The sequence below is a fragment of the Narcine bancroftii genome, chromosome 5, assembly GCF_036971445.1.
Source record: "Narcine bancroftii isolate sNarBan1 chromosome 5, sNarBan1.hap1, whole genome shotgun sequence".
Classification (NCBI taxonomy): Eukaryota; Metazoa; Chordata; class Chondrichthyes; order Torpediniformes; family Narcinidae; genus Narcine; species Narcine bancroftii.
This window is the reverse complement of record NC_091473.1, coordinates 207,525,846-207,538,138: the sequence shown is the minus strand read 5'-3', so window position 1 is coordinate 207,538,138 and position 12,293 is coordinate 207,525,846. Positions and strand designations below refer to the sequence as shown.

Here is a 12,293-nt window from a genome sequence, read left to right as displayed (position 1 = left end):
CCTTTCCACACATTAGTGGTGTTGTTCTGAACCACGGCAACTAATTGATGAGTTTTATATTATGTGATCTCCTCTTTCCTTTTTTAGAGGGGGTGGGGAGGGATGGTTGGTTAGGGTAGGGGTGTTGGGGATTGAAGGGGATATTATTTACATAAAAATATCATGCATTTATTCTGTTTTTTTAGGCAGTATTTTTTCATTGTATGGTTTATTATGATTAATAATTTTTTTTAAAGGCAGTTTCCCACCCAAGTACAGCGGATTGAGTTACTTACTACCTGTTAGATGCGATGTAAGTTGTCAAAGGCTGCAGTAAACGTCCAGTAACACTGACGGCGCCACTCAGTGCCTGGTTGGCAAAGTTTATGCCCTTCTTAGCTTTAATAATTTAAGATTAGAGTGAAACTATCCATTTGCATGTGTTAATTGAAAACTAGAAATCAGGCAGGCAGAGAACAGATATTTGAGCAACCTTCCAGACTTCTGATGTTTTTGTATACAAGAAGCATGTCTCTTAATTATGACTTATAAATAAGAATAAATGATTGACAATAAACCATTTCCCTATCTTTAGGAAGAGGATATGAAAAATGCAAAACATAAGTTGTAACAATATGTTCAAGGAAATGATATCCAATTTGTATGCAGGAAAATGCCTTAAATATTGTACCCTATGACCGTATTCTTTGAATGAAACCAAACAGTCTTATTGGGGTGACCTTGTCTACCCAACACTAACGACTGCTCATTCCCACTAGCATTATTAGAATAAAGTATGTTTGAATTGTACTGTGTGGCTTGGTTGTACTTTTTGTACCTTGACAGTAGTGTAGCTATCACACCACCACCAAAGAGAGTGTTTTATTCCAGGATGCATTTATTAATTGAATTCAAACTGAGGGAATCCCAGCCTCAGTCCAGAGAAAAGGATTCTCATTGATTCACGATGCTCAGTGGAAGTAACTGATTCCACAGGGGCTCCATGTGAAGAAGATAATGAATTGTCTCTGATGAGAAATAGACAATAGACAATAGGAGCTGGAGTAGGCCCTTCAGCCCATCGAGCCAGCACCGCCATTTTAGATCATGGCTGATCTCTACTATCAGTACCCCTTTCCAGCCTTATCCCCATAACCCTTAACTCCTTTGCCCACTAGAGTCTTATCTAACTCTCTTTTGAACATAATCAGTGAATCTGCCTCTACCACCCTCTGTGGCAGAGCATTCCACAGATTCACACTTCTCTGGGTAAAAAAAATGTTTTCTCATCTCCGTCCTAAAGGGCCTACCCTCTATTCTTAAACTATGCCCTCTAGTCCTCGTCTCCCCCATCATTGGGAACAAGTAATCCGACTTCACTCTGTCTATCCCCCTGATAATTTTGTATACCTCAATCATGTCCCCCTCATCCTTCTAAACTCCATCGGATACAAGTCCAGTTTTTCTAGCCTTTCAGCATATGTCAACCCCGCCATCCCTGGAACTAACCTTGTAAATCTGCACTGCACACCCTCTATAGCTCGTATGTCCTTCCTCAAAATTGGAGACCAGAACTGGACGCAATACTCCAGGTGGGGTCTCACCAGGGCCCTGTACAACTGCAGAAGGGTGTCTTTGTTCCTATACTCCAATCCCCTCTTTATGAAAGCCAACATGCCATTTGCCTTCTTCACAGCTTTCTGAACCTGCATGTTAGCTTTCAGTGACCGGTGAACAAGTAGACCCAGATCCATTTGCACCTCCCCACTCCCTAGCTCCATTTAAATAATACTCAGCTTTCCTATTATTGCCCCCAAAATGGATAACCTCACATTTGCTCACATTGAACGTCATCTTCCATTCAGCAGCCCACTCCCCCAACCTATCCAAGTCCCTCTGCATTTTCCTGACATCCTCCTCACACCCCACACCGCCACCCAGTTTAGTGTCATCTGCAAATTTGCTCATGTTATTAATAATCCCCTCATCCAAATCATTTACATAAATTACAAACAACTGAGGACCCAATACCGATCCCTGCGGCACTCCACTCGTCACATCCTGCCATCCTGAAAAAGACCCGCTTACTCCAACCCTTTGTTTCATATTTCTCGAGGAGTCACGTGATGGAGTAGTGGCCGGACGGTGAACTCCAGCCCTCTCCAGAAAAGTCGGGAAAAACAAGAGAAAATACAAAGGCACAGAAATACAAGTTAAAGAAAAGTGAGTATAAAGGTGGAAAGAAGATGGAGAGAAAAGGAGAAAAATCAAAATCAACGGAAAGAAGAGAGGAAGAGAAGACAACGGAGGAAAAAGGTGAAGGCCTTACCTGTCCGAAGAGGCCCGCTGTGGAGAGAAGACCCCACTACCTCAGGTCGGTAGAAAGAGAACTACAACAATGGCTCACAGAGCCGAGTAAAAGTGTGCAACCGCGCATGCGCGACTCCTCGCGCATGCACGATGCGCATGAAAAAAAACACACCGATGGGAGGGGGGACCAGCTGGGGAGTCGATCTCCACATCCGGCAACGACAGCTGCAGAACACCTGCAGCAAGAAGAGACGACAGAAGACAATGGAAACAAGAAAGAAGAGGAGGAAAGGGCAGCAAAGAAACAACAGATGGTCAACCTAGAGGAAGAAGAAGAGGAAGAATACAGTGAAATAGATAAAGGGAAAGGCAAGGTAAAGGATATACTTGCTCTTGTTAGAGGATACATGGAGTCATTTAAAGAATGGCAAACACAGGAATTCAATGATATAAGAAGAAGAATAAACAACACAGAAAAGAAAATAAATAAAATGGATATGACCTTAACAGAAATGGGGAAAAAAATGGACAAGATGGAAGAACGGGCAATAGCAGCAGAAATGGAGGTAGAAGACTTAAAAAAGAAATTGGAGGAATCTAATAAAAAAACTAAAGAGACACAAGAATTACTAGCCCAAAAAATAGATATAATGGAAAATTATAACAGAAGAAATAACATAAAGATAGTGGGCCTTAAGGAAGATGTAGAAGGCAAGAATATGAGGGAGTTTATAAAAGAATGGATCCCTAAGGCCCTAGGATGTCCAGAACTACAGCAAGAAATGGAAATAGAAAGGGCACATAGAGCATTGGCCCCTAAACCACAACCACAACAAAAACCAAGATCTATTGTAGTAAAATTCCTAAGATATACTACAAGAGAAAAGGTACTGGAGAAGACAATGGAAAAAGTAAGAGAGGGCAACAAACCACTGGAGTATAAAGGGCAAAAAATCTTCATTTATCCAGATATAAGCTTTGAACTCCTAAAGAAGAGAAAAGAGTTCAATGCAGCAAAAGCGATTTTATGGAAGAAAGGATATAAATTTACACTGAAGCATCCTGCGGTATTGAAAATATTTATTCCAGGACAACAAAACAGACTATTCTCGGATCCAGAAGAAGCACGAAAATTTGCAGAACAATTACAAAAATAGACTGAGGGATGAAGACGGGTAATGAGAGCAAAAATCATCACGATTGATATGTATGTGGGTAAAGACAAAAATAGACTGAGGGATGAAGACGGGTAAGGAGGGTAAAAATGACCACAATTGATATGTATGCGGGTAAAGAGGTATAAGAGTGAATAGAGACAATGGGCATATGTGAAAGTATCTGTAATTAGAGGAAAACATAGAGAGTATAGACAAGAATTAATAAGGGAAGGTAATGGAATAGAGAGAATAAGGAGGGAATTAAAAGAGTGACCTTTGTGACATATAAAAAGCGAAATCTTTTCTGGGGGGGGCTGGGTGGGGGAAAAGAGCGGTCACTGCAAAATCAGTTGACGCTTGCGAGTGGATTCGCAAATCCAAATGGAGAGGGGAGATGTGGTTGTCCGACAAGGGATAAAGGGCAACTCAGGAGGGGAAGGGGAGATTGGGGATAAAGAAGATAGAAATAGGAGAATAAGGAAAATGTTGGATGTTGTAGGAATGTTGTCTGGTAAAGAGTTGAAAATAAGAAAACAGAAATGGAAAAGGAGGAAAGCTAATGATGGAAAAACGGAAAGAGAAGATAAACAAAATATAAAATGGCTACGCTGAACTATATGACTCTAAATATTAATGGAATACATAACCAAATTAAAAGGAAGAAACTACTAAATTTACTGAAAAAGGAAAAAATAGATATAGCATTTGTCCAAGAAACACACTTAACTGAATTGGAGCACAAGAAATTAAAGAGAGATTGGGTAGGACATGTAACAGCAGCATCGTATAATTCAAAAGCAAGAGGAGTGGCTATATTAATTAGCAAAAATGTGCCATTTAAAATAGAAGAGGAAATAATAGATCCAGCAGGGAGATATGTTATGATAAAATGTCAGATATATTCAGAGCTTTGGAATCTACTTAATATATATTCACCTAACGAAGAAGATCAAAAGTTTATGCAAGATATCTTTTTGAAGGTAGATAATACGCAAGGGAACATACTAATAGGAGGGGATTTCAATCTGAATTTGGATCCAAATATGGATAAAACGGGGAAAAAAATTAACAGGAAGAACAAAGTAACCAAATTTATAATTAAATCAATGCAAGAAATGAAACTTGTGGACATATGGAGGAAACAAAACCCAAAAGAAAAGGAATACTCATACTACTCGACTAGACATAAAACATACTCAAGGATAGACCTATTCCTGTTATCAGCCCACATTCAAGGGAGAGTTAGGAAAACGGAATATAAAGCGAGACTATTATCGGACCACTCACCCCTGTTATTGGCAATAGAGCTAGAGGACATCCCTCCAAGAATGTATAGATGGAGATTAAACCCCATGCTACTTAAAAGACAGGATTTTAGAGAATTTATTGAAAAACAATTAAAAATGTACTTTGAAGTAAATACGGAATCAGTGGAAGATAAGTTTATACTATGGGACGCAATGAAAGCATTCATTAGAGGGCAAATAATAAGTTATGCAACCAAGATGAAGAAGGACTATAATCAGGAAACAGAGCAGTTGGAAAGGGAAATAATAAACATAGAAAAAAAATTAGCAATAAAGGAAGATACAACCAAAAGAAGAGAATTGGCGGATAAAAAAATAAAATATGAAACATTACAAACATATAAGGTGGAGAAGAATATAATGAAGACAAAACAGAAATATTATGAACTAGGGGAAAAAACACACAAAATCCTAGCATGGCAGCTTAAGACAGAGCAAACTAAGAAAATGGTATTGGCAACAAGGAAAAAAGACAAACAAATTACATATAATCCAAAAGAAATTAAGGAAAACTTCAGAGAATTCTATGAACAATTATACCGAACCGAAAACGAAGGGAAAGAAGGGAAAATAGATAAATTTTTGACTAAAATTGAACTACCAAAACTACAAATAGAGGAACAAAATAAATTAACAGAACCATTTGGAACAGTAGAAATACAAGAGATAATAAAAAATTTACCAAATAATAAGACACCAGGAGAGGATGGACTCCCAATAGAATTCTACAAAACATTTAAAGACCTAATAATACCGCCCCTCCTGGATGTAATCAACCAGATTGATGAGACACAAAACTTACCAGATTCATGTAAAACAGCAATAATTACAGTGATACTAAAACAAGGGAAAGATCCACTCTCACCAGCGTCATATAGACCAATATCTCTGCTAAACACAGATTATAAGATAATAGCTAAACTATTAGCGAACAGATTAGCAGAACAGGTACCAAAAATGGTAAATTTAGACCAAACTGGATTTATCAAAAAAAGACGCACAACAGACAATATTTGTAAATTTATTAACTCAATTCATGCAGTAGAAGGAAATAAAGCACCGGCAGTAGCAGTTGCTTTAGACGCAGAGAAGGCCTTCGACAGAGTAGAATGGAATTACTTGTTCAAAGTATTGCAAAAATTCAGTTTACCAGAGAAGTATATTAATTGGATTAAAGCATTATATAAGGGACCGTTAGCGAAAGTGACAGTAAATGGACATGTATCAAAGCAATTTAACTTAAGCAGGTCAACGCGGCAGGGATGCCCACTATCACCATTATTGTTTGCGCTAGCTATAGAACCACTAGCAGAATCGATAAGAATAGATAATAATATAAAAGGAATAAAAATAAAAGACAGGGAATATAAAATCAGTCTGTTTGCGGATGATGTGATAGTGTACTTAACAGAACCAGAACTATCAATAAAAGAACTATATAAGAAATTGAAGGAATATGGAGAAGTGTCGGGATACAAGATAAACGTAAATAAAAGTGAAGCAATGCCTATGAATAACGCGGATTTCTCAAAATTTAAGGAGGAATCCCCATTCAGATGGCAAACGCAGGCAATAAGATACCTAGGTGTGCAAATAAACAAAAATCTAGGCCAATTATATAAACTCAATTACAATCCACTAATGAAAAAATTACAGGACGATTTAGAGCATTGGAAAGAGCTACCACTAACACTGATAGGAAGGATAAACTGTATTAAAATGAACATTTTTCCAAGGATACTATACTTATTTCAGGCATTGCCAATACAACTGACAGAAAAATTCTTCAAAGAGTTAAAGAAAATAATAAGGAGATTTTTATGGAGAGGGGGGAAACCGAGGATAGCACTAGATAAATTAACAGAATGGTATAAACAAGGAGGCTTACAATTGCCAAACTTCAAAAATTATTATAGAGCCGCACAATTAAGGTACCTATCAGATTTTTATCAAACAAGGGAAAAACCAGACTGGACGAGACTAGAATTAGATAAAATAGGGGAAAAGATACCTGAACACATATTATATAAATGGGACGAAAAATTGGTACAACATAGAACTTCTCCAGTATTACACCATCTCCTCAATATATGGAAGAAGATTCATGTAGAAAGAAATAAAATAAATTACCAAATACCAAAACTAATATTGACGCAAAATAAGCTACTCCCTTTTACAATAGACAACCTTGCCTTTAGAAAATGGGAAAAAAAAGGGATTAAAAGAATAGAAAATTGTTTTTCAGGAAGTAGATTCGTATCCTTTGAACAAATGAGAGATAAGTACAATATAACTGGAGATACAGCGCTGGCATATTACCAACTGAGATCCTACTTGAAAGATAAATTAGGAAGCAACCTGAGTTTACCAGAGGGAAGTAACCTTGAATATGTGATTACAGATACAATGTTAATCAAAAGATTTATAAAAAATATGTATATTAAACTGCAAGAAAAGGAAAATGAGGAAACAAATGGTAAAACTAAACAAAAATGGGAACAAGATTTAAATATAAAGATAAAAAAGGAAACATGGGAGAAGTTATGCTCTGGAACGATGAGAAATACAATAAATACGAGGCTGCGTATGATACAATATAATTGGTTACACAGACTATACATTACACCACAAAAGTTAAATAAATGGGACCCAACAGTATCTGATAGATGTTTTCGATGTAAAAAAGAAAGGGGAACAACAATTCATGCAATCTGGACATGTGAGAGAGTAGAAAAATTTTGGGATGATCTCAATCAGATATTAAATAAAATAACAGAAAACAATATACCAAAGAATCCAGAGATCTTTCTCCTAAGTAACATAAAAAATAAAGAATTTGGAATTGACTTGGAAGATGCACAAAAAAGATTTGTCAAGATAGCCCTAGCCGTAGCAAAAAAATGTATTATGTCAACCTGAAAATTGGAAGATAATTTGAAAATACAACAATGGTATATAGAAATGAATAAATGTATTCCATTAGAAAAAATAACATATAGTTTAAGAAATAATATTGAAATATTCGAACAAGTATGGGAGCCTTACATTAAATACAATAGCGAAAACCTACCGGGAACAAACATTACCTAAGTTGATGGAAGGAGAAGAAAAGAAAAGAATGGACTCAGTAGAATTTCTGGTGTATTTTTGTTGAATGACAACATTGTCTAACTGAATTAATGCAACCTAGATTGTATACCTAAAATGGATGAGAGGGGGGGGGGTGGGGGGTGGCTTGGGAGGAGGGAGGGGGGAGGGAGAAAAAGTCACTGTAAATGTGTGGAAAAGAAAAAGTGTATATCATGGCTATTGTGATTTATGGTGTGAAAAATTTAAAAAAAAACCTTTGTTTCATATTTCTTAACCAATTTCCTATCCATGTCAGCACCTTACCTCCAATACCATGCTCCCTGATCTTGCCCACTAGTCTCCCGTGGGGTACCTTATCAAAGGCCTTCTGGAAGTCCAAATACACCACATCCACTGGCTCTCCCAAGTCCACCCTCTTTGTCACATCCTTGAAAAATTCCAGGTTAGTCAAGCATGACTTACCCTTAAGGAATCCATGCTGACTAGCCCTTATACTATTATTTCTGCCTAAGTGTTCTGCTATTACTCCTTTTATGATAGATTCCAATATCTTCCCCACCACTGACGTCAGGCTGACTGGTCTATAATTTCCCGTTTTCTCCCTCCCTCCCTTATGCAGACTTCCCTCTCTTCTGGCTTCCCAAAAACCTGTGAATGGTTTTGCAGCATCAAAATGTTCAGCCTCTCACCTCCCATCGAGTCCCTGCTCTGAACCTCGTGGTCACAGTTGTGGGGAAGGCGATTAAACCCATTTGGCAGGTCCTTTATACTGAGTTTATTTTCCCCGCCAACATTTGCAGCACACCTTTCCACCCTTGCGAGTTTCTGTTATCCTGTTTCCAGCTCACTGCCACAATGCACTTGGATCTGCTCTGACTTTCCATCACAAAGAGAAAAGCTTCCACTACAATTCTGACATCTCCTGTTTCTGATCCACAGAATTGTTTGTCTCAATTCAAAATCCCTCCATTAAAGAGATGTGGATCAACAAAACAGCTGCTCTGGTGTGCACAGTCCTCTCTGCTGATCCGAAGAAAGTCCATATCTCCTGGGAGATGAACGGGGAGGATAGAAGTGATGGAGCTGAGACCCAACAGCCCAGAAGGAAAGGGTTCCAAAACACAATAATCAGCCGACTCCAGACCAGCGTGGAGGAGTGGTCCAGCGGCATTGAGTACATGTGTTCTGCCCAAGATCATTTATCCTCACCAGTGTCAGCATGGACAAAAAGCACCAAAGGTGGGCAAGAACTCACTGATTAAACAACAAATATCAGTGATGATGTGAGAAAGAGTTAAATGTTTTCTTTGTCCTTCTGTTCCAGTTGAGATGAAACCTCCTGCGGTCAGACTGCTGCCTCCACCATACCATGAGTCCAAGCAAAGGATCATGGCTACCCTCGAGTGTGTGGTCTCGGGATTCTACCCAGACCACATTGATGTCACCTGGAAGAAAGATCACTCCCTAATCTCCTCCCACACCACCTCGACACGGACTGCTCTGGAGCAGGATGGGACTTTCATTGCCAGCCACTTCCTGGCTGTGAGTTCACAGGAGTGGAAGACAGGCATAGTCTTCAACTGCATGGTGTCTCATCCCTCCTCCAACACCAGCATCACAAAGGAAGAGTGGAATGTCTAAGGAAAGGTCCCGACCCACTCCAGTGTTGACATTGTTTGCTTTATGCTATGAATTGTGCCAGACAGAAACATGGTGCAGCCCTCTTATAGTTTTATGACTGAACGGATCCTCCAGAATCTTGGCCAGAGAAATAATTGTATCCCTGAAATTGATTTCATAACTTGAGCACAATACAAACCATTTCACTGGCCAGATGCCCTGGAGATCCCGGATATTCTTCTTCCAAATGGTCTCTCCTTCTGTCTTTGAATGTATTCTGGGCCTCTGGTCATGGCCTCAGCCATGACTGAATCTGCAGCAGGGCAGCACTCTCTCTGCTCCAGCATGGGAAGAGTTAGCCTGGGCAATGTGTGGAAGCCTCTGCAGGACAGCTTGAACACAAAACATTCTGGCAAAGCAGCAAGAGATTTCAGTTACACTTCATGGGGGCCAAATGCATTTTAACAGTTGTAATAAAGATCAAATATTTCTGATGCTTGATTTTTTAAAATGTCAAGGAAAATTGCTGGAATATTTCTGAACTAAAATATTAGCTCTGCTTCCCTCTGCACAGGTGCAGCCTGAAATGTTTGGAATTTTCTGTTTTTGTTTTAATAAGTGGCTGGGAACAGCTTATGTGTCCATGAAACTGTCCAACTTACATCAGAGACAAACTTGTTCATTGATATTCCTGAGGAGGGTTTACCCTGTCTGCTCAATTTGGGAAACCGCATTCCTCCATCAACGTAGATAAGTCTCGACTGATCTGATGCGACCAACAAATTATTTGCTGGAGATGAGTATGAAATGTTGGTCTCACCAGTGATGCCCCATCCTTTAGAGAATGGTGAAATAATAATTATGACGTTTCTCCCTGATGACTGTTCAGATACCAGCCCCTCAAAATCTTTAAGAAAACCTTCCTTCGAAGAGATCTGGATGAACAGGACGGCGACCATTCTATGTGAGGTGGTCCATGGTGATTTAGAGGGATTCAGGGTAACCTGGCAAGTGGATGGAAGTGAGAGAAAAGATGGGGTGAGAACTCAGGGTCCAAATAGGAACGGAGGTGAAGACATGATTATCAGCAGACTGACGGTCCCCGCTGCGGAGTGGGAGATAGGAACTGAGTACTCGTGCGTGGTGGAGGACAAGAGTTTGCCAACACCGGAGAAGAGGTCCATTACGAAGGCCACAGGTACGTGAAGAGAGAGCTTGGTGTGATTCTGATCTAAGCAAGTAGAGGAATGATAATAAATATTGAGGTTTTGTCATTTACATTGTGTAATGTACAGAAGCAAAGCATATGTCACCATTCAGCAGTGTGGTGGACTCAGGGAAAATTAGAGAGTAGAAGTAGGCCATTCAACCTTTCATTGCTGCTTAACCATTCAATATGATCACAGCAGATCATTCAAATTGCGCCCCCTATTCCTGCCTTCTCTCCATGCCCCTTGAACTTTTACCCTTGGAACAATATCCAGCTCATCTTTGAACATATTTACTCACGGGGCTTCAACTCCTCTTTGTGGCAGAGAATTCCCCAGGTTCACCATTCTCCTTTCTATCATTCCTCCTCTCACACCATCTTCAGCCTGTCACCCTTGTTCCTGGATTCTGCCGCCATCAGGAACATTCTTCCAGTATCGATTCTGTCCAATCAGTTCAGAATGTTATAGTTTCCATGAGACTCCCCACATTCTTCTTTGCCTTGGAGAAGGTCTTCTCATGTTGGTCAGAGAATATTAAGGAGCAAAGGAAGACTGAAGCCTCCAGAGAAAACCAGTAAGACCACAAATCACCACAGCAGCCTCATCCAAAACCAAACTCAGCTGCGGGGTGAGTTCCTGTGATGATGTCGAGGGAGAAGGATCTGCAGCTTTCAAACCCTGAGGGAGAGACTGAGTCAAGGCAGTGGGTGGAAGGGCAGGGAGGCTGAGGCACAGACTGAAGTTCAGCAGATCATTGAAGCAGAGGGGGAGATGGACCAAACAGCACAGGATGAGTCAAGTCCATGGTCTGACCCACTTTCTGTGGAGTCTCTGTGATCAGTGGCTTCCACTGATTAAACGGAACAGACAAACCTCTCTGGAAGCTTTAAAATGTGTCCGAGTCAAGGCTTCCACCCTGCACATCCCAACAATGAGTAGAAAGGGAAAAGGCTCCAGTGTCAGGTAAAGTGAAATCCCTCAAGATGTAGAAGTTGCCCATGTTGGTTTGAAAGCACAATGTGTGGGTTCAGCACAGAATTATTGAATGATGCAACCTAACTGAGGTTCGTTCTGTTCCCAGGTGGAGTTGTGACTTCTCCTCACATCTACCTCCTCCCCCCTTCATCAGAAGAGTTAGAGGGCGATCAGTCTACAACCCTGATGTGCCTAGTCAAGAAGTTCTCTCCTGCAGACATCTAGGTGGCCTGGATGGCCAACGACATCCTTCTGAAGACTGGCTTTGTCAACCATCCAGTGACTGAGGACCCCAGAAGTGGCTGGAACACGATGACCAGTCAGTTGAAGGTTTCTCCAGAGGAGTGGGATCGTGGCACCACTTTCTCCTGCTTGATGGGACATGAGTCACTCACAACTAATCTGTTCAGAAGCATCAATAAATCTCACAGCAAACCCACCTTGGTCAACGTCTCACTTGTTCTCACTGATAGTTTTACCTCTTGTGCATAATACCTCACGATTCAATAGTTTTGTTAGTTTGATGATAATTAATTGTCCAAGAAGATTTGGACATTTCCGAACCATTGAGAACAAAATGAGACTCAAGAATTACATTAGCCACAAACAGAATTCTTCACAAACTTCTCAGCATCTGTGTACCT

At 40.0% G+C, this 12,293-nt stretch overlaps 1 gene segment (V, D, J or C); it reads left to right on the top strand.

The window, feature by feature from the left end:
- The first annotated feature begins 10,374 nt into the window (after positions 1–10,374).
- Positions 10,375–11,889, top strand: LOC138764653 (immunoglobulin heavy constant gamma 1-like). The segment is given in 2 exon segments: positions 10,375–10,661; positions 11,756–11,889. Coding segments are annotated over 2 exon segments (378 nt in total).
- The last annotated feature ends 404 nt before the right edge of the window (positions 11,890–12,293 follow it).